Genomic DNA, 23,444 nt, shown 5'->3' on the forward strand with positions numbered 1-23,444 from the left:
GGCAAGGGAATACACAATGAATGGTAAGACCCTAGGAAAGACAGAGGATCAGAGGGACCTTGGTGTGCATGTACATAGATCCCTGAAGGCAGCAGAACAGGTGGATAAGGTGGTTAAAAAGGCATATGGGATACTTGCCTTCATTAGCCGAGGCATAGAATATAAGAGCAGGGAGGTTATGATGGAGCTGTACAAAATGCTGGTAAGGCCACAGCTGGAGTACTGTGTGCAGTTCTGGTTGCCACACTATAGGAAGGATGTGATTGCTTTGGAGAGGGTGCAGAGGAGATTTACCAGGATGTTACCTGGGCTGGAGCGCTTCAGCTATGAAGAAAGACTGGACAGGCTGGGGTTGTTTTCCTTGGAGCAGAGAAGGCTGAGGGGGGGACCTGATTGAGGTATACAAAATTATGAGGGGCATAGATAGGGTGGATAGAAAGGAACTTTTCCCCTTAGTAGAGGGGTCAATAACCAGGGGGCATAGATTCAAGGTAAGGGGCAGGAGGTTTAGAGGGGAATTTGAGGAAAAACTTTTTCACCTAGAGGGTGGTTGGAATCTGGAACTCACTGCCTGAAAGGGTGGTAGAGGCAGGAACCCTCACAACATTCAAGAAGCATTTGGATGAGCACTTGAAATGCCATAGCATACAAGGCTACGGACCAAATGCTGGAAAATGGGATTAGATTAGATAGGGCTTGATGGCCGGCACGGACACGATGGGCCGAAGGGCCTCTTTCTGTGCTGTATAACTCTATGACTCTATGAGAGGTTGAGAGAACGAGCTCAGCGCTTCAGCGAGCCTTGGAGGCTCTGGTTGGTGCAGTGGAGCGCAGAAGAGCTATACTGTACCCTGAGAGTGGCAGAAGGCCATTGCCGCTCGACTACAGAAGAGTGTGGAGGAAGGTGGCTCAGCACGTCTCCTCCAGGAGCATGGTGCCCAGGACCCATACTCAATGTCGCAAAAAGTTCAACGATCTCACTCGGGTCGTCAGGGTGAGTGGCTTTTTTCTTTCAATACCTCTCCATCCCTCCATTTCAACCTCGCTCTATGGCCAGAGGGTCTTAAAACCCCAATGCCCAACACTCATCCACCACCTATGACCCTCTCATGAAACACACACGCACATTCCACACCTTGCATACAGTAAGAGCTATTCAACTATGGGAGGCACATCAGGCAAGACCATGGCTGCATACATGAAGGACTATTGAACTATGGGAAGATCATCAGGCAATACCAGGGCTATATATTGTAAGGGCTATTCAACTGTGGGAGGCACATCAGGCAAGACCATGGCTGTATATTTACTCAGACGCCGTCCTTTTTCTTGCAGGCCAAGCTATCTCATAACAGGAGACAGCAGCAATGGATGGGTGGAGGGCGGCCTCAGCTGCAACCCCTCAGCGATCTTGAGGCGCGTGTCCACAGGATTGTGGCAAGCCAGGTGCTCGGTCCCGTCGCCCCTGGAGAGGTCGACCCTGTTCGGGACAGCAATTGTAAGGTCATCAGCTTTCTCTCCTCCCTCATTCCACTTGTCCCTCACAACACCAGCCTTTGACACTTTCAATCCAACTTGCTAAATTGCTCCATTCCTTCCTCCCTTACTGCCCCCCTGTCCTCACACTAAAGCCACTCTTGTACCTCCCTGCTTTCAGATGGTGATTCACCAGCTGAGGAGACGGGCCCTCAAGCTGCCAGTGGGAGCGAAGCCGTAGACGAGGAGGAAGAGGAATCCGGAGCCTCAGCGCACCCTCTCCCGAGGAAGCCCATGCCCACACTGGGACCACGTCTTCCCTGGAGGGGAGCAGGTGTGAAGGGTCTGATGAGGGTGAAGCTCCAGGACCCAGCGGCCTGCAGCAACGCGATGTGGCTAGGGAAGCTCGGGGACCTTCTCCCCAGAGGGAGAGTAGGCCAGCGAGTCCTGCTGCACTGGACGGAGAGGAGGAGCGGCTCATCGCTGAAATGAACACCCAGGCGGTGGACATGCACGCTCAGCTCATGGGTGCAGTGGGAAGGGTGCCCGAAACCATTGATGCACTGGCATGGTGTGTGGAGCAGTACGCTGTAGCACAGGCGGATGCCACGCAAATGCTTAGCGCTACAATTCAGTCACTGGCTGCCGTGATCCAACCTCAGACTAGTCTCATGCAGCCTCAGATTGAGGCCACGCAAGCACTGACTGCTGCCATTGTCACTGGTTCGGACACATTTTCCCGGGGCTCTCACCGCGCCGCAGCAGGCCAGCAATCTGTGCTCCAGCAGATTGCTCCGGATGCTGAGGTGCTGCCAGTGTGACGGTCGAGCAGGGAGGTGCTGTCCTCTCTCAAGATGACAGCATTCCTGCTGCCACCACTGTCACTTCCCCATTGCATTTCCCACTGCCTGTAGCCCAGACTGCTGCCGCCCATGCAGAGTTGGTGCAGCCTGCAGCCGGGCCCTCCAGGCCCAGAGCTGGTCGAGGCCATCCTTCAAGGGCATCTTCAGTCTCAGGTTCTGACAATCAGCAGCCTTCCACCAGCCTTGCTGCAGCCACTGGGGCCCCATTACGGAGGAGCAGTAGGGTGGGAAGGAGGGAAGTATGCAAGGGAAGGAGATCACCCTCGAAGGGCAAAAAGTAGGAGGTGTGACGAAATGTTGGGAATTTTTTAATTAAAGGCCGAGGTTTGTGTTCAAACTTTTGTTTAGTGTTTTGCCCATTATCTCCAGATTGTGAGAACCAGTTATGTTAATTAATGATTTTTTGTGTTAGTTTCTATTAGTTTGTCATGAAGAAATGACACACACAGAGTTTGTAAAATAAAAAAGTTTTTGTATTCAAAATGTACAGGTTTGGCCTTTGGAACCATTGCTGCCTTGGCCGGCATTGAGGTTGCGGGTTGCTTTCATTCATGTTGTTCTCCATGCCAGAAGCCATTTCCTGAGTAGGGGCCTAGAAGCGGCTTGTTATCAGTCGTTGACGGATGGACCTTGCAGTTTCAACATTGTGGGCCTCCCTCCCACCTTGGTGCTGCTGCTGATCATCCTCCTCCTCTTCCTCCTCCTCCTCCAGTGGTGCACCAAGGCCTGGTGGAATTGGCTGGGTCCTGAGGATTGCCAGGTTATGAAGAATGCAGCACACAACTATGAAGAGGGAGACTCGCTCAGGCGAGTACTGCAGGGCTCCTCCTGAGTGGTCCAGACAGCGGAACCGTTGCTTGAGCATGCTGATCGTCTGCTCAGTGATGTTCCTGGTGGTAAGATGGCTCTCATTGTACTGCAGCTCAGCAGGGGTGTTGGGGTTACGGAGCGGTGTCGTCAGCCAGGTGCAGAGTGAATAACCCTTGTCCCCGAGGAGCCAACCACTTGGCTGATGTGGTGCCTGGAAAAGGTCTGGCACAGCAGTCTGGTGCAGGATGAAAGCATCGTGGCTGCTGCCAGGACAGCGGGCATTGACAGTGAGTATCAGCTGTCTGTGGTCACAGACCAACTGGACGTTTAAGGAGTGGTACCCCTTGCGGTTTCGGAAAACCTCTGCATTCTCATGCGGTGCCCGCAATGCCACATGCGTGCAGTCAATGGCGCCCTGGGGAAGCCCGCTATCCTTGCAAAGCCCAATGCGCGTTCATGCTGTTTGGCCTGGGTCATCGGGAAAGAGATTGATATACCTATCAATTCGTCCAATAAAAAGCGACGAGTTAGGAACGTAACTAAAGGTTTTTATTGACTAAATAACAGAGCCCACCCTCGTGGGTGATTGGGTCCAACAAGGAGGAATACCAGCCAGTCGACTACCTTTATACCTGGGCAGGTAGGTGGAGCCATGGGCGGAGTCGGAGGTGGTCAGCCCAGGTATAACAGCGCGACAAGAGGCGACCTCGTATAGTGATACAACAGTGAGAACAGTGATAACAATACAACAGTGATAACTATAGTGTAACGATAGTGAACGATAAAAGTGGTTTACCACATTCACCCCTTGTTTAGATTTGAGTCCGGCGGGGTGAAGTGTACTACCAGTTCTGGTATGTCAGTCTGTCCGGAGGCCTCGTAAGCCTCTCCGATCGTCGCAGCGGCGGTGCTGCATTATCCGGTGTTAATGCTGGTGTCTGCGTGGTCGGCGAAGGCTCGTGGGGTTCCGGCATGCCGTCTACCTGGGCTGGAATTGGGGGGGTGGTGGGGGGGGTAAAGGTGGTGTCTCCGGAGTGCCCGAGGGTGCGAGGTCTCGTAAGGAGACAGTGTCCTCCCGCCCGTCTGGGTAAGCCACGTAGGCGTACTGGGGGTTGGCGTGCAGGAGGTTCACCCTCTCGACCAGGGGGTCCGTTTTATGGGCCCTCACGTGCTTTCGCAGCAAGACGGGCCCCGGAGAGGTCAGCCAGGTTGGTAGAGTGGTTCCCGTAGTCGACTTCCTGGGGAAAACAAACATTCATTCATGGGGGGTGGCGTTAACGGCAGTGCAAAGTAGTGACCGGATGGAGTGCAGCGCTGTCGGGAGGACTTCCTGCCAGCGGGAGGTTGGGAGGCCCTTAGACTTTAAGGCTAAGAGGACGGCCTTCCATACCGTTGCGTTCTCTCTTTCCACCTGGCCGTTCCCTCGGGGGTTGTAGCTGGTGGTCCTACTTGCTGCAATACCTCTCGCTAGTAGGAACTGACGGAGTTCCTCGCTCATGAAGGAGGAGCCCCGGTCACTATGTATATAGTTCGGGAACCCGAACAAGGCGAAGAGGTCGTTCAGGCACTTGATGACCGTGGTACTGGTCATGTCTGGGCAGGGGAAGGCAAAAGGGAAATGGGAGTACTCATCAACGATGTTGAGGAAGTACACATTGCGGTCAGATGACGGTAGAGGCCCCTCAAAGTCGATGCTCAGGCGCTCGAAGGGGCGGGTGGCCTTGATCAGGCTTGCTCTGTCCGGCCTATAGAAGTGCGGTTTGCACTCGGCGCAGGTCTGGCAGTTCCTGGTCATGGTCCTGACCTCCTCGATGGAGTAGGTCAGGTTGCGGGCCTTAATGAAATGGTAAAGTCTGGTGACCCCGGGGTGGCAGAGGTCGTTGTGGAGGGTCTGAAGTCTATCAATATGCGCGCTGGCGCATGTAATTCGTGAAAGAGCATCAGGGGGTTCGTTCAGCTTACAAGATATCATAATCGTAGGTGGATAGCTCGATTCTCCACCTCAAGATCTTGTCATTCTTGATTTTGCCCCTCAGCTTGTTATTAAACATGAAAGCAACCGAACGTTGGTCGGTGAGGAGGGTAAATCGTTTGCCTGCCAGGTAATGCCTCCAGCGCCGTACCGCCTCCACAATTGCCTGGGCTTCCTTCTCGACCGACGAGTGTCGGATCTCGGGGCCCTGTAGGGTCCTTGAGAAGAAGGCCACCGGCCTCCCCTCCTGGTTAAGGGTCGCGGCTAGGGCGAAGTCAGATGCATCGCTCTCCACTTGGAAGGGGATGGACTCATCCACTGCGTGCATTGTGGCCTTGGCTATGTCTCCCTTGATGAGGGAGAAGGCCGCGCACGCTTCCTCCGTGAGGGGGAAGGATGTGGACTTCATGAGGGGTCTGGCTTTGTCCGCATAATTGGGCACCCATTGGGCATAGTAGGCGAAGAGCCCCAGGGTTCTCTTAAGTGCCTTCGGGCAGTGGGGGAGGGGTAGCTCCATGAGGGGGCGCATTCTTTCGGGGTCGGGGCCGATGAGTCCGTTCTCTACTACACAGCCAAGGATGGCAAGGCGCGAGGTGTTAAACACACATTTCTCCTTATTGTAGGTGAGGTTCAGCCGTTGGGCCGTACGGAGGAATTTCTCCAGATTCACGTCATGGTCCTGCCGGTCGCGGCCGCAGATGGTGACGTTATCTAGATAGGGGAATGTGGCCTGCAGTCCGTTCTGGTCAACCATCCGGTCCATCTCCCTTTGGAAGACCGAGACCCCGTTGGTGACACCGAAGGGGACCCTAAGGAAGTGGTATAGGCGCCCATTCGCCTCGAAGGCGGTGTACTGGCGGTCCTCGGGGTGGATAGGGAGTTGGTGGTAGGCCGACTTAAGGTCGATGGTCGAGAATACGCGGTATTGTGCAATCTGATTGACCATGTCAGATATGCGGGGCAGGGGGTATGCGTCCAGCTGGGTGTATCTGTTTATGGTCTGGCTGTAGTCGATGACCAGGCGATTTTTATCGCCGGTCTTAACGACCACGACCTGGGCACGCCAGGGGCTGTTGCTCCCCTCGATAATGCCCTCTTTCAGGAGGCGCCGCACCTCCGAGCTAATGAAGGCTCTGTCCCCAGCGCTGTACCGCCTGCTCTTGGTAGCGACGGGTTTGCAGTCGGGGGTGAGGTTAGCGAACAGGGAAGGTGGCAGCACCTTGAGGGTGGATAGGCTGCAGGTGTTACGCGGTGGGCGGTTTAACATTCGCTGGTTGTCGACTGTGAGTGGGGGGAGGGGTCCACCGTATGCTAGGGTTACACTTTGGATGTGGGATTGGAAGTCCAGCCCTAGTAGGACGGCAGCGCAGAGCTGGGGGAGGATGAGGAGTTTAAAATTTTTATACTCCGTACCCTTAACCGACAAGGTCACAACACAGTAGCCGCTAATGTTCGTGGCGTGGGACCTCGATGCCATCGAGATTCGGTTGCGCGTTGGCAGGACAGGGAGGGAGTAGTGGCTCACCGTGTCTGGGTGGATGAAGCTCTCCGTGCTTCCGCTGTCGAACAGGCAGGTCGTGGCGTGGCCGTTTACTTTGATGTCCATCATCGACTTGGACAGGTGGTGTGGGCGGGCTTGATCCAGAGTGACGGAGGCTAGTGTGTAGGTAAGCGAGTCGTTGTCGTCTGCGGGCGAGGCAGTCGTCGGGTCCGGAGGCCCGGTGGCAGTCGGGCGTGGTGGGTAAAATGGCGTCTCCCACGAGGTAGGACAAAATGGCGGAGAAGATGGCTGCTCCCATAACTCACATGAGGCACTATTGGGGTCGGTTGCCTTGATCAAAGATGGCCGCCCCCATGACTCACGTGTGGGGATGCTGGCCTCAGTTGCCTTGAAAGAAGATGGCCGCCCCCACAGTTCGCATGAGGCACTGCTGGCCTCTGAAGATCCGCTCCTGCAGGCCTTAGAGAAGTGGCCTTTCTTCCTGCAGGTTGAGCAGGTAGAGTTCCTGGCTGGGCAGCGCGACCTCGGGTGCTTCTCCTGGCCGCAAAAGAAGCAGCCGGCGGCCCGATCGCGGGTGCCCGATGTCGGAGCCGGTACCGGGGGTGGCGGTCCCGGTCGGGTCTGGGACGCCGACGCTGAGGTAGGTCCCGGGGGCGGCGCTGCGAAGGGTATTGCGGTAGGGGTCGGGCCCGAGTCCCAGGGTCGCGAGCAGTACCTGGAAAACGCCTCCTGGTCCTGATGGGCCACCTCTAGGGAGAGAGCGAGGGCTTCAGCTTTGTCCAGGTCGAGGTCTTTAGCTTCAAGCAGTCTTTGCCGTGAGTAGTCGGGCCGTAGGCCTTTCACAAAGGCATCGCGGATATTATCTTCCGTATTTTCAACAGCCGTCACCGCTTTAAAGTCACAGTTCCTGCCGAGTGCTCTTAGCGCCCGTAAAAATTCAGCTACAGACTCTCCTGGCTGTTGCGGGCGGGATCTTAGGAGGTGCCTGGTGTACATGTAATTTACCGGGCTCCGGTACTGCTGTTTCAGTAGGTTGATAGCGGCCTCGTATGTAGTCGTGTCCTGGATGAGTGCGTATACTCTCGGGCTCGCTTGGGCGTTCAGAACTCTTAGTTTGGATCTCTGAGGGACGCCGGATTCTTCCAGGTAGGATTCGAAGCAGCCCAGCCAGTGTTTGAAGTCGAGGGCTGAGTTTGCTGCCTGTGGGTTTAGATCCAGGTACGGTGGTTTGAGGGCTTGCAGCCAAGCCGGCTGGTGTGGCTGGTGTAGCCCGGTGTCTGAAAGTTGCTGTGGCTGTGCTTCTGGGAGGGCTTCTGGCTGGCCAGTAGTAGACATCTTTAAAATTTAGTCAATAAAATTGATATACCTATCAATTCGTCCAATAAAAAGCGACGAGTTAGGAACGTAACTAAAGGTTTTTATTGACTAAATAACAGAGCCCACCCTCGTGGGTGATTGGGTCCAACAAGGAGGAATACCAGCCAGTCGACTACCTTTATACCTGGGCAGGTAGGTGGAGCCATGGGCGGAGTCGGAGGTGGTCAGCCCAGGTATAACAGCGCGACAAGAGGCGACCTCGTATAGTGATACAACAGTGAGAACAGTGATAACAATACAACAGTGATAACTATAGTGTAACGATAGTGAACGATAAAAGTGGTTTACCACAGAGATGTACTGGCGTCTCCTTTTATAGAGGGCATTTGTGACCTGACGGATACAGCAATGGACCGTGAACTGGGAGATATTGGTGATGTCCCCAGTAGCTGCTTGAAAGGAGCCGGTGGCATAAAAATTCAGAGCCACTGTGATCTTCAGTGCCACTGACAGAGATGTCCTGGTCCTCAGTAGAGGCTGCAGATCTGGCTGCAGCAGGTGGCAGAGCTCAGTGACCACCTCCTTGCTGAAGTGCAGCCTGCGTAAACATTGCTCCTCAGACAAATGAATATAGGAGAATTGTTCCTGGAATACCCTGGGAGGGTAAGGTCTCCTGTGCAGAGGCCAATTGGCCCTCCTCCGTCTGGCCATGATTGCCACTCTCTCTCTGTGTCTCTGTTGCCTCCAATTCTGCAGGCGCAGGACGACGCCCCCAATCAGTGCAGCCCCCATAGTCTCTTGACAATTGAAGTAATGAAGGTCAAATCCAAAAGTACCTGCAAAGTGATGCTCAGTAGCCAAAACTACCTCACAGCATTAACTCTATGCAAAAGTCTCTCTCTCTCTCTCTCTCTCAGAATCTCTCTCTCTCTCTGTCAGAATGAGTGGTGCAAAAATGTCTACCACAGAAAAAGGCAGAAATAGGGCACCTTTAAATAGTGCTCCCCCAGCCCCTCACCGACTGGGAAACGTTCCAGTCTCCTTGTCATTGCTTGCGGCAGGCGGAAAGGAGGGGGGCGTCACTCAATATCCGGTCCGGGGCACCACCGGGGCGTTGCACGCTCGACTGACGTCACGATCTGCGGGCGCAGGAGATCGGGGCGGTAAACTTTTACGCTGCCGCAAAAACTCTAGTCAATTTTGCGAGCGGCGCAAACATCGCTGCGCCCGGGCGCTAGTTGCTTTGCGCCCCATTAGCGCCAACGGGAGGCGCAAACCAACCGAATATTTCCCCATAGAGTCATAACTGCACAGAAGGAGGCCATTTAGCCCATCGAGTCCATGCTGGCTCTCTGTAGAGCAATCCAGTCAGTCCCATTCCCCCACTCTATCCCCGTAGCCCTGCAAGTTTATTTTCCTCAAGTGCCTATCCAGTCTCCCCTTGAAAACATTGAGTGCCTCCGCTTACACCACTTCCGTCAGCAGCGAGTTCCAGGTCCTCACCACTCGCTGCATAAAAAAGTTTTCCCTCACATTCCCCACTGTATCTCTTGCCCAAAACCTTAAATCTGTGTCTCCTAGTCCTTGTACTGTCAACTAGTGGGAACAGCCTTTCCCCGTCTAGCCTATCCAAACACGTCATAATCTTGTACACCTCTATCAAGTCAGCCCTCAATCTCCTTTGCTCTAATGAAAACAAATCCAGCTTCTCCAACATGTCCTTGTAACTAAGATCCCCCATACCCGGAACCATTCTGGGAAATCTCTCCTTCCTCTCAAGGGCCTTCACATCCTTCTTAAAGTGTGGTGACCAGAACTGGCGCAATATTCCAGTTGTGGTCTAACCACTGCTTTATAAAGGTTCAGCATAACCTCTCTACTTTTGTACTCAATGCCTCTATTTATGAAGCCCAAGATCCCATATGCTTTGCTAACCACTCTCTCAATATGTCCCGCTACCTTCAGGGACCTATGCACATTAACTCCCAGGTCCCTCTGTCCCTGCAAACTCTTTAAAACTGCGCCATGAAGTGTATATTGCCTCTCCCTGTTTCTTCTGCCAGAATGCATCACCTCCCTCTTCTCTGTATTAAATTCCATCTGCCACTTGTCTGCCCATTCTGCTAGCCTTTCTATGTCCTGTTGCAGTAGATTGGTATCATTCTCACTGTTTGCCATACCCCCAGGTTTGGTGTCATCGGCAAATTTAGAAATTCTACTCAATATTCCAATATCCAGGTCATTTATATGTATCAAAAAAAGCGGTGGCCCCAGCACAGACCCTTGGGGAACACCACTGTCTACCATCCTCCAGTCTCAAAAGCAGCCATTTACCACAACTTGCTGTTTTCTGTCCTTAAGCCAATTCCTTATCCAAGCTGCCATTGACCCACCTATTCGATGAGCCTCAATTTTGTTAGCCAGCCTTCTATGTGGTACTTTGTCAAATGTCTTCCTAAATCCATGTAGACAACATCCATTGCATTCCCTTCATCAATCCTCCCTGTAACTTCATCAAAAAATTCAATTAGATTAGTCAAACACGATCTGCCTTTTACAAATCTGTGTTGGCTGTCTTAATTAGCTTAAACCTCTCCAAGTGCCCGTTAATTTTTTCCTTGATTATTGTTTCTAAAACTTTACCCACCACTGATGTTAAACTGACCGGCCTGTAGTTACAAGGATTGTTCTTACACCCTTTCCTGAACAATGGTGTCACATTAGCCACTTTCCAATCCTCAGGCACCTCCCACGCATCTAGGGAAGTTTGGAAAATTATGGCAAGCCGTTCCGCTATCTCCTCCCCCAATTCCCTTAGCAACCTGGGATGCAAGCCATCGGAACCAGGTGACTTATCCACTCTAAGCATACCCAGTCTTTCTTGTACAATATGTCTATCAGTTTTCACCCCTTCCATTGCTTCTACCTTTTCCACTTCTACCGATATTTTGTCAGCATCCACCTCCTTAGTAAACACCGATACAAAGTATTCTAGCCTTGCCCTGCGCCTCTAAGCATATATCACCACCTTTGTCCCTAATAGGCCCCACCCCGCCTCTTACTACCTGCTTACTGTTTACATGCTGGTAGAAGATTTTTGGGTTCCCTTTTATGTTAACCGCCATTCTACTCTCATATTCATAACATCATTTCGAAAATCTAGACTGGGGTGTTTGCAAGAAAAGGCAGTTTTCTTTCCTTACTTTTAATATTTGATTTAATCAAGGTTGGTGGGAGGCCCCATCTTAAAAGAGGACAGTATCTTTAAAACAGAGCGCTCCCACAGTCCAGCAGTTCTCTTGATCAGTCTGAGCATGTCAGAATGAAGGAACCCCATAATAGACAGGTTACACTATGTTCCACAGTAACTAACAATTTTGTTCCTGTAAATTGTTCAGTTGTAAATAAATTGGAGCTGTAGTTTTTAGCCTATATGGAGTGGGCCTAGTTTTTGATGTATTCCATCTTCCGGATTGATAGTGGATGTGGTGGGATCCTACCTGAATTGCAATCTGCGGTATTGCTGCTAAATAGGGTACTTGTTAGCCCTGTGCTAGGCAACCAATGGCGTGACCTGTCTGATCACAGGATTGGAAAACCGCAAATGTAACGCCCCTATTCAAGAAAGGAGGGAGACAGAAAGCAGGAAACTACTGTCATTGGGAAAATGCTGCAATCCATTATTAAGGGAGTAGTAGCAGGACATTTAGAAAATCATAATACAGTCATGTTTGACAAATTTATTAGAGTTCTTTGAGGATGTAACGAGCAGGATGGATAAAGGGGAACCAGTAGATGTAGTGTATTTGGATTTCCAAAAGGCATTTGATAAGGTGCCACATAAAAGGTTGCTGTGCATGATAAGAGTTGTTGGGGGTAATATATTAGCATGGATAAAGGATTGGTTAACTAACAGAAAACAGAGAGTTGGGATAAATGGGTAATTAGGAAGGCAAATGGAATGTTGGCCTTTATTGCTCGGGGGATGGAGTATAAAAGTAGGAAAGTCTTGCTACAACTGTACAGGACGTTGGTGAGACCACACCTGGAGTACTGCGTACAGTTTTGGTCATCTTATTTAAGGAGGGATAGACTTGCATTGGAGGCTGTTCAGAGAAGGTTCACTAGGTTGATTCCTGAGATGAAAAGGTTGTTTTATGAGGAAAGGTTGAGCATGTTGGGTCTATACTCATTGGAGTTTAGAAGAATGAGAGGTGATCTTATTGAAACATATAAAATTCTGAGGGGGCTCAACAAGGTAGATGCTGAGAGGATGTTTCCCCTCGTGGGGGAATCTAGAGCTAGGGGGCATAGTTTCAGGATAAGGGGTCGCCCATTTAAGATGGAGATGAGGAGGAATTTCTTGTCTCAAAGGGTCGTGAATCTTTGGATTTCTCTACCCCAGAGAGCTGTGGAGGTGGAGTTATTGTTTATCTCTGCCTTGAATATATTCAGATATTTGAACTACAGGGGAGTCGAGGGTTATGGGGAACAGGCAGGAAAGTGGAGTTGAGGCCAAGATCAGATCAGCCATGATCTTATTGAATGGTGGAGCCGAATGGAGGGGCCGAATGGCCTACTCCTGCTCCTATTTCTTTATGTTCTTATGTAGGGGTGCAGCCCATTTGTAGATTGCCTGGTACGGCTATTCAGACCTAAAGCCCAAACTAACGCCATTCAGCAATGACCTGACCCCTGCCGACTGCTGAAGATTGTGTTGCCATGCTGTGGTGATACAAACTATTTGCTTTCAGCAGACCTGTGTAGAAACTTCGGTCATTTTCCTTTTTACTTACTCACAGGCCTGATGTGAATAAATAGCTGAACTTGGTTTACTCGCCCAAACAGAGCAGTGTTTCCAGGCAGACTAGCCTTTAGCGAACCCCTTAACAAGCAAAGTGCTATTTCTTGACCTCATTCCCATCAACACTTTTAGCATGTGAGAAAAACTGTAAGCGTCCATTAATAATGAAAGGAAGGTCTATTGCCACTTCCCAATTATTTTCCTCACGTGTTTATTCATGTCTACTTGTTGGTTAAACGCTGCTCAGTTTGGATATTTTATCCCATAGAAGGTGAAGTGGAACAAGAATTAGACCATGACCCATTTGTTTGAGCTCCTAAAAAACACCTCCGACTGTTTTCAACTAGGGCAGCCATAGGGGTGCTGCAGTTACCCTCTGCGTTCCTGGGTTGGGGGGGATAGGGGAAATAAATTATCGGGTTACATTTCTGGTCGCTGTGCAGTGACCACTATTGGAGAGTTTGCATGTGGGCATCAGGTGAGGACAAGCCAGACTCGGCTGCGATGCCCCTGTGGTCGAACAGCTTGCCGAAGCTCACTGTCTCGGCTCGCATGTGAAGAATGACCATTTGTTTGAGCTGCTGGCGCCTGCAGAACTGCACTTCAGCACAAGTTACTGCCTTCAGGAAAGGAGGAGATTTTAAACTAAAACATGATTTTTTTTTTTAAAGTTCAAGTGCACTCCCACTTTTTGACTCTTTTCAAAGCAGAATCGACGGAAAATCGTTTTCTGAGCATGTAGTTCTGGTGCCGATTTTCTCCGCGTCCTTCTTCCCCTGAAGGAGTTGACTCCTTGGCAGGGGACGATTCCACAGGGGCTTGATTCCAGTACTTGATTCTGATCATTATTTGTGCGAGAGCCTGGCTATGAGTGTCAGCAACCTGCTCGACACAGTGCCATTCTCAGTCTGCAGTTCCAGTCGGGGGGGGGGGGGTTCTCCGGCTAACGATCAGCAGCAAGAACCTTTTTCTGTTTCCCCATACACCGCCCCCACCCACTCTCCTAATCCATAGAACTCAGGCTAAATATATGCGACATACTGGGTAAGGTCAGTTTACTTGATGCAGACTGAGGAATTGAACCTGAGACCAATCTGGCCTCGGTCATCAGGGAAACCATAAATATGAATTTTAATTCATTAATACATCTTCTGATGATGTACAATATTATTTTTCCCAACAGTTACAGGAACTGGATTTATCCAACAACAAAATATCAGAGGTCCGAGGATTGTCTTTGCTGGAAACGTTAACTGTGAGTGATGGAAAATAACAGTAACTGTATTGAAACTATTTGCATATATTTTGCCAGTACTTGATTTGAATTGTGCTGTTTTTGTCGTTGCTACACAGTCAGTCGACCTGTCCGGGAATGTTCTGTGCAGCACGGAAAGTCTTGGATCTCTCTGGTGAGTCTGTGGAGTCATTCCATAAAACTATTAAGAAAGCTCGGAAGGAGAAAAGGCCGTTCAGCCCGCTCCTTCCACAGCTCATGTATGACTGCCTCAATAAAAACAAGAAAGACTTGCATTTTTATAGTACCTTTCAGGACCACAGGATGTCCCAAAGCGCTTTACAGCCAATTAAGTGCTTTTGAAGTGCAGTCATTGTTGTAATGTAGGAAACGCGGCAGCCAATTTGCGCACAGCAAGCTCCCACAAACAGCAATGTGATAATGACCAGATAATCTGTTTTAGTGATGTTTGACGTAAGAAAACTACTAGGCACTTGGTCTGAGTATTAAACAAAGCTTTAATCAACTGTTTTTCAACATGGAGATCTAGTTGTGTCCTTCACTAGTTCTTGTTGATGAATGTCCTGAGCAAGCTGGGCCCATGCCCGAGTATTTGTACTCTCCCTGGACAGTGCCACCAGCAGGCCGCCCAGTATTACTTCATAAGTCACTTCCACATGAATGACAAGATTCACGTCAATGTTGGTTGAGGGATCAATATTGGCCAGGACACCAGCGTCCAGCTGAGAGGGCCGACGGGGCCTCAGTTTAATGTCTCATCCGAAAGACAGCACCTCCGACAGTGCAGCACTCCCTCAGCACTGCACTGGAGTGTCAGCCTAGATTTTTGTGCTCAAGTCTCTGGAGTGGGACTTGAATCCACAGCCTTGTGACTCCGAGGTGAGAGAGTGCTACCCACTGAGCCACGGCTGACACTCCTGAATTACACTCCCCTCCCTCCCCACCCACCACCACCTAAAATCTCATTCACATTGGGGTTAGAAAGGTTATAGAACAGATCTGCTAATGGGAGAAGATTTCCATTTGTGCACAATGTGTGGCAAAACTGTGAACGTGTTTGTTAGCAATTTGTTGTCAATCTTGCTGCCTTTGTTGCACAGGGGTAATCTCCCCCGATATATCTGCAGCCCTCAACCCCCCCTTTTTTGATCCAGTCTCTTTTCCCAGTACGGCTTCTGTTTATATTTTAATATCCTGCCCAGCTTCTGCCTTGAATCATATTTACACGATGGTGCAAATTAAGGGAAAATTAACTAAAATACCAGTGAGCTAATATTCCCTCTCCACAGTACTATCTGGTTTGCCGTCTGCCACACAGTCCAAATCTGACGGCTGTTGCAGCTTTTGTGCAACTATTTCATGCCCTATCCCGTTCTACATACAATCAGTATTAAATTATCAGCAGTCCCATGATTTTATTTCAGGCATTTGATATTCGTCCAAGTGTTTATTGTGAAACCAGTTACCTAAAATTTATTCCCTTCATAAGCACTAATCTTCCTCGTTTGTGCGTGCACCAGATGGGGTGTTGGTAGATAATAAATCATCCTGTCCTTTGGAGGCTCCAGCTGCTTTCTGATGCGCTGTTAGAAAATGTATTCATTTTTTTTGTATTGCTTGCATGTGTCATCCTCCTTCACCTAGGAGGCTGAGCGAGTGAGCCACAGAGTCCCTAAAACTGTTGCCACCGTTCGCAAACATTGCTCTGTTCTCACTGGCTGCCAAGCTGTACACACCGCGTAGCATTACTTAACACTGCATAAGGATAACCCGATAATTTACCGACCAAATTTATCTTTTGATTTAATCGCCAGTGTCTGAGCATTTACATTCATAAACTCTGAGGTTGGAGGGTTGGGATGGGGGGAGGGGAGGGGAAGAACACCAGAAATACAATGAATGATCCCAGTTTTGCCTTGTGTTGGGGGATGGTACCTTGAGTGTCTGTTGCCCTCCAGTGTCTCGCTCTGATGGTAATCTTTGGTGGGTGTATCCAGACGGTGATTGTTGACTGCGAGGATCATCTGATACGAAAACTGTGAAACATAACCCTATTGAAGCAAAGTATTGAATGTAATCTTCCGACCACCCCTCCCACCCCCACCCCCACCCCCACCCCCAGCAGACGTTGCTACTGTACTTTGTCAACGCTGTCACTGTGGGGCTGCCCCTTCCCCATAGTTCTGAATTTAAAAATTGAAATCCCAGCTGAACTGGATCCTTTGTCTATGTATGTGTCTCACTCAATTCAATTCAATTCAATTCAAATGCTTTATTGGCATGAAAGTTTACAGGGAACCATATTGCCAAAGCTTACATAACAAAAAGTACAGTTTTCCAACATTCTGTAGGTGTCAAACAATTTTGACCTTCGTTGGGTACATACAATATTAGTTTAAACAATATTAATTTAAACAGTCGTTGAACATCGTTGGGTACATTCAGTATTAATTTTAGACAGTCCTCAGGTTGTGACATGTTGTTACATATTTGGCACCAAGGTATGGTCTGTCTCCTTCTCCAAGGACTAATCTTAATTTTGACAGGTCATCCAATTCTTTGAAATCTGGGGTTGTTTGGCTGAGCTTGTCAAATAATATGTTTCTTGTTGTGTTGAATTTTTCGCATTTTAGGAGGAAATGCATCTCTGTCTCAACCTCGCCGGCCAGACATTGATCACGTATTCTATTCTCTCTAGGCTGCCAGGATTTCTTGTATCTTCCTTTTTCAATTGCCAGTTGGTGGTCGCTTAGTCTGTACCTGGTGAGGGTCTGTCTCTGTTTTGTGTCTCTGATGGTCGAGAGATAGTCTGCCAGTTTATATTCTCTTTTTAGGGCCCGGTAACATTCTAATCTGCTTTGGCTTTTGGTTATTTTGTTCCAATGTTCCAGGTAGGTTTCTTTGCATTGTTTAATGATTTGGTTCACTCGGCTTGGTGTTTGGACGGCAGTGTTGGTCTGGGACTGGTCAGGGTCCGGCTGAGTAGGAGTACTTAGTTTCAGTAGCAGCTGACTCAGGGGACTCTTTTCTGGGTTTAGCTCTTGGGTCTGGAAGGCTTTAAAATGAAGGGTGCCTGGGGAGCTAGATTTGAGGTGATTTAGGAAGTTTAGTGCTCTTTTTTGGATGTTTATTATCAGTGGGTATCTGCCTAGTTCGGCTCTGTATGCATTTGTTGGTGTTTTCCTTTGGATGCGAAGAATGCTTCGGCAAAATTCTGCATGTAGGGCTTCTATTGTGTGTTTTTCCCATTTAGTGCTTCTCTCTTTCCCTCACCCTCTTCTCTCACCCTCTCCCTCTCACCCTCTCTCTCTCTCACCCTCTCTCTCTCACCCTCTCTCTCTCTCACACTCCCTCTCTCTCTCTCTCACCCTCTCTCTCACCCTCTCTCTCTCAATTCAATTCAATTCAAATCGCTTTATTGGCATGACAAGTTACATCTTATGTTGCCAAAACATCGGAAAACATTCATGTTTGTTCACAAAAATACAGATCTATCCATACAGTGTATAAACAGATATATCCCTGAGTGTATAAATATACTTTCATATAATTTATATATACTCTTATCTTTAGTGGTTGTCCCTCTGTTTATGGCAAGCTGTAATATAGTGTGCCGTCAGTGTTATGCAACTTCTCTCTTCCCCTAGTAGGTATGGGAGTTTTTGGTCGTCATTCAATTTTCTGAATTCCGGGCATATTTTTGTAAATTTTGGGTAGAAATTCTCCCTTATGCCTTGATATTTTCTACAAGCTGTGAGGAAGTGCATCTCTGTCTCCACCATTCCCTGACTGCAGTGAGAGCATATCCTGTCCTCCCTTGGTAGCCGGGTCTGCCTGTGTCTACCTTTTTCGATCGCCAGGCTATGTTCACTAAGTCTGTACATTGTCAGGATTTTTCTCAGTTTGCTGTCCTTTACCATGGTCAGGTAATCAGCTATGTTGTATTGTCTGTTTAGGGCCAAGTAGCAATTGAGTTTGCTTTAGGTTTTTGTTGTTTCTGCCCAATATGTCAGATATTTTTCCTTTTGCTTAGCGACGATTGTGTTGGGTCGAATTCTTTGTGTTACGCTGTCACTGTCCTGGGGCTGGTTATTGTTAGTAGTGTTAGTAGTTACTTCACTGAGTCCCAGGACTAGTTGACTGAGGGTATTCTTCTTTATGGTCAGCTCTTGGCATTTCAGGGCATCGTAGTGATAGCATTGGGGGTTGCTCATTTGTAGGTGATTCCAAAATTTGGTGGCTCTTTTTTGGATAGTGATTATTAATGGATATTGGCCTAGTTCCGCCCTGCATGCATTGTTTACTGTTTTCCTTTGAGTCCGGAGGATACTTTTACAGAATTCTGCATGTAGGATCTCAATTGGGTGTTTGTCCCATTTTGCAAATTCTTGTTGTGTTAGCGGTCCCCATACCTCACTGCCATAGAGTGCAATTGGTTCAATTACTGATTTGAAATTTTTTAGCCAAATGCTAATTGGGATTTCTATTTGGATTGATTTTTTAATGGCATAGAAAGCCCTTCTTGCTTTCTCTTTCCATTCATTCACAGCCAGTTTGAAGTTTCCCGTAGAACTGATTTTTAAGCCCAAGTATGTGTAGTTAGTGGTTTGTTCAATTTTGGTTGTTCCTATTGTGAAATTTATTTTGGGTCCCTGAGGTCTGCATCTTTGCTGGAACACAACGACTTTGGTTTTTTGGGGATTTATTGTCAGGGCCCAAGTCTGGCAGTACGACTCCAGCAGATCCAGGTTCTGCTGTAGACCCTCCTTAGTTGGTGACAGCAGAACCAGGTCGTCTGCATAGAGGAGGAATTTAACCTTGGATTCATATAGGGTGAGGCCGGGTGCTGTAGATTGTTCAAGTAGTTTTGCCAATTCATTTATGTAAATATTGAAGAGTGTCGGTGAGATTGGCGAGCCCTGCGTCACCCCCCGCCCCTGTGGGAAGTATTTTGTTCGTTTGTCTCCAATTTTAACTGCACATTTGTTGTTTGTATACATTGATTTAATTACATCATATGTTTTCCCTCCTACCCCGCTTTCGATAAGTTTCAGGAATAAACCGTCATGCCAGATGGAGTCGAAAGCCTTCTGGAAATCTATAAAGCATGCGTAGATTTTGCTTTTGTTATGGTAAACGTGTTTGTCAATTAGGGTCTGTAGGGTGAAGATATGATCTGATGTTCTATAGTTTGGCAGGAATCCAATTTGGCTTTTACTCAAGACATTGTGCTCCTCAAGGAAGTTTATAAGTCTTTTGTTTATGATGCTACAGAATACCTTCCCCAGGTTACTGTTTACACAGATGCCTCGATAGTTATTTGGGTCGACTTTGTCCCCACTTTTGTATATGGGCGTTATGAGTCCTTTGTTCCAGATATCAGGGAAGTAACCGACACTCAGAACCAAGTTGAAGAGTTTTAGGATAGCCAGTTTCGTTTTGTCGTCTGTGTGTTTAATCATCTCGTTTAGTATGCCGTCTGTCCCGCAAGCTTTTCCTGGTCGCAGGTCCTTGAGTTTTTCAGAAAGTTCTTTTTCTGTTATTATGGAGTCTAGCGGGTTTTGGTTATCTTTTATGGCCATTTCTAGCTTTTCCAGTTTTTTGCATATTTGGTGTTGCTCTGGCCTTAGTGTGTTTTTCTGGTATAATTTTTCAAAGTGGTTTTCCCATGTGTCCCCATTTTGAATGGCCAATTCGTCGTGTTGTTTTTTGTGTAGTGTATTCAAGTTGTCCCAGAAACAATTGGAATCAATGGATTCCTCCATGGAGCTGAGTGTATTCTTAATATATTGCTCTTTTTTGGTTCTGAGTGTGTTTCTGTATTGTGTTAGTGTCTGACAATAAGTAAGGCGTAATTCCTCGTTTTCTGGATGTCTGTGTTTTTGGTTTGATATTTTTCTAAGTTTTTTCCTCATGTTATGGCAATCTGGGTCAAACCATTTTTCATAGTTTTTTGTTTTGGGTTTGTTCTTGCGAGCTTTCAAGTTTGCACTTGTTGCCAAATTATCGAAAATATTGTTTAGGTTATTTACTGCCCGGTTTACGCCTTCTTTATTGTGAGTGTATATGTTATCCAGAAAGGTGTCCAAGAGAGCTTGAGTTGATGCATTGCTAATTGTTTTCTGGTATTTTTCCGTGTCGTTTTTGGCCCATCTGTACGATTTTTTGGTGTTGTACAGTTTACTGGGTTGTGTTTCTATGTTGTTTGTTTCTGTCTTTTTGAGATACATAGTAATTTGACTGTGATCTGACAGTGTTGTTTGTGGTTTGACTGTGAATGCTCTGAAAGAGGATGGGTCCAAATCTGTAATCATATAGTCTACTGTGCTGCAGCCAAGAGGTGAGCAATAGGTCGATCTTCCTAGGAGGTCTCCTATGAACCTACCATTGACAATGTACAGACCCAGGCTTCGACAGAGCTGTAGGAGCTGTTTTCCGTTGGTATTTGTCTGCTTGTCGCAGTTATGCCTGTATGGAAGGGATGGGATATCAAAGTGGTTATTCCCGAATACGTAATTGTTTCCCTGATTATTGGTGAAGTCTGGTTCTTCGCCCGTTCTTGAATTGAGGTCCCCACAGATCAACACGTTCCCCTGGGCCTGGTATTGGATAATTTCCCCCTCTATGTTGGAGGTGTCCTCTTTAAAGTACGGGGAATCCATTGGGGGGGGATATAAAGTGCGCAAATGTAAACATCTTGGGTGTTAGAGATAATCTCCCTCTCAATTTTGAGCCACATGTGGTTTTTGCCCTTTTTTATAAATTTGATGTAATTCTTAAGTTCTGTTTTAAACCAGATCAGTATGCCTCCGGAGTCTCTGCCTTGGGTTACTCTTGGTAATTTATTGGAGGGGACCACCAGCTCAGTGTACCCTTGGGGACAGCCAGTGTGTCCTTTTCCTTTATACCAAGTTTCCTGTAAAATGATAATATCTAGATCTTTAGTTTCATCTATGAACTCTGGGGTCCTACTCTTCACGTCGAGCACCGAAGAGCGTAGACCTTGGATATTCCAGGTCGAAATACATAAGGATTTCATGTTAAGTTTGATCTTTTACTATGATAGGTTAAAGAGTGGTACGTGTTTGTCGTGTCTAAGTGTGGGGAAAAAAAGATCATCTCAGTTGTCTATAAAAGTTAATACTATTTGGTTACAGTTCTTTCTATTAATTAGTCCTTGATCCATAAGGCGGAAGTAGATGCTGCTGCACATCTGCTTATTGTCTCTTAATGGATTGTCTCTGTCTGAGGTATTGCGTACGTCCTGTGCATCTCTCCCTCTGTCTGGCTGGGAGCGGTCCTGTTCCCCTGTGGGACAGGAGTGGTGCAGGTCTGATGTTGTTGTGCATGGGGATCCTCTCTGGTCTCGGTTGGTGTGGTGGTGGTCTTTGTAGTGGTCCTGATATGTACCCCGCTGATCTCTGGTTGTCGGGGGGGGTCCTCTTGGAGTCTGGGTATGGACCCGGTTAAAAGTGACGTCCTTCAGGGCTTTAGCAAAGATCGATATTCTTTTCCTTTGGATGTGGACGTGGTCGTAAAGACATTCCTCATCGAGGGTGGGGTGTTGGGCCAGGTGCACGTTGTGTTTTGATTCGCAGTCTCTTGCTATGCTGGCATTTATCTCATGAATTGTGTTGTTGTTGAAGTCTGTTCTCGGCAATATTGTGGAAACAGTGATTCTAGTGTTTGGAAATGTACTGCTTGCCTTCCTAATCACTGCTCTGAGCGATGTTGCTACCTCTTTCTGTTGGGCCTTTAGGTCATTTGTGCCCGTGTGTATTATTATGTGTTGGGGGGAGCCTAATCGGGTTTTGGTCAGCCATCCCATGGCTCTGTCTGTTGTTGGGCACCAGATCTTTTCTACTTTACTTCTAGGGAAGAGCTTTTACTCCCATAAAAATTTCCCATTTGAGTCTATGAGTATTACGATGTCAGCCTTGTTTGTGTTTACTGTCTGGTGGCTTTTGCCTGGACTCATAGTGTGTGTGTTGGGCTGGGGTGTCTGGTGTGTGCGTTCCTCTTGTGAGCGGCTCGCTTGTGGTTCCACGGTGGTGGGGGAAGATTGAGATTCAGTATGCTGGTCGGTCTGTGTGGCACCCCTTGTATTGTGTGTCTGCTGCTGTTGTTCCGTGTGGGAGTGCAGCCGTTCCGTCCGGCTCTGTCTTGTCTTATCTCTAGCCTCTGGTTGCTGGTCTAATGGTGTTATCTCTCCTCTATGGCTCTCTTCGTTTTCCTGCAGCTCTTTCACCCGATTCCCAAGTAGATTCACCTGGTTCTCAAGTAGATTCAGCTCTCTCTTGTGTCTCTCCCTCTCTTGCTTTTGTTCGTGATTCATTTTAAGGAACTCCTCTCTAAGTTTAACCATCTCTATCTCTAATTGATTAAATTTATCTTTTAGTTGTATCTGGCTGTGTGATCCCGGGATATGTGTCTGGTCGACCCTGGAAGGCTCACTCACTTCCTGGCTATGCTGCTCTTCTCTTGGTGAGCTGGAATTGGTAGGGGGACTATGTGTGGCTTCCTCCCTGGTAGTTATGCTGGGGTTTGTCAGTTGTATCATGTGGCTGTGGGTCCCCGGGGTTAGTGTCTGGTTTGAACTGTGTGGCTCGTTCACCTCCTGACCAGGCTGATTTCCTCCTGGTAAGTTGTCAATGTTGGGGGGAGTGCGGGTTGCTTTTCCCCTGTTAGCCACTCTGGGGCTGTTCCTTCCCCTCTCAGTTATTCCTTTCAGTGTCTTGAAGGCCGTTGCAAAGTTGTCGAGGTTGCCTTGCACTAATATTGTTCCGGTATTGTACACGTTGACAGTCGTGGTTGCCCTGTCTCCTGGTGTGTTAATTTTCATTTTGGACCCATTAGCGTTTTTTTCTAGCTTAACGCTGGTATAGTGTGATTTTATTTCTGTGATCCAAGCCGCTGGCTGATCTGAGTAGAAAATGAGGTTACATTTTGTCCCAGTGTTGTACCAGTCAGCAAAAAGAGTTTCTGGTTTTTCTCTCATCTGCTCATGCTTGATCGATTTTATAGCATTTTTTGTGGTGTTGGGGGGAATCTGGAAGCGGTTGCTCTCAGTGTCCCTCGGGGGCTGTTGTGGCTCTTCTGATTCGCTCATTATTGTAGTGTAGAGAAAGTATTGTTGATCTTAGAATAAGCTTTTCTGGGGCCCCGGGTTTGGTGTTTCCCTCTCCCTGTTCGCGACCTTTCCCGGTCCCCCTCTCCGACCCGTGGTCCCTGGGCCTCGGCTCCTGGGTTCACCCTTCCCAGGTCTGAGTCTGTGAGCTGCTGTTTCCCGGTGCCTCCGGGCTGTTCCCCTCCCCGTCAGAGGTCTCTGGGCCTCTGTCTCGGCCTGGCTCCTCGGACCTTTCCCTGGCTTCAGTCTCCCTCCCTGGGCCCTGTACTCACAGTCTTGGTTGGGAGCCTTCTGGTTGCTCCCCTTCTCCTCAGAGGTC

General features: G+C 48.3%; 1 protein-coding gene across 2 annotated transcripts in view; it reads left to right on the top strand.

The window, feature by feature from the left end:
• Nucleotides 1-23,444, top strand: part of LOC147102653 (uncharacterized) — a 114,917-nt gene that overhangs the window by 46,605 nt on the left and 44,868 nt on the right. For both annotated transcript variants that reach the window (XM_085963350.1, XM_085963349.1), the window contains 2 exons: nt 13,927-13,998; nt 14,097-14,152. In XM_085963350.1, the coding sequence (XP_085819476.1) occupies nt 13,927-13,998; nt 14,097-14,152 (128 nt within the window). The remainder of the gene's footprint in view (nt 1-13,926; nt 13,999-14,096; nt 14,153-23,444) is intronic.

The sequence above is a fragment of the Somniosus microcephalus genome, chromosome 21 (genome assembly GCF_052327205.1).
Source record: "Somniosus microcephalus isolate GS21.2 chromosome 21, FLI_Smic_1.0, whole genome shotgun sequence".
Classification (NCBI taxonomy): Eukaryota; Metazoa; Chordata; class Chondrichthyes; order Squaliformes; family Somniosidae; genus Somniosus; species Somniosus microcephalus.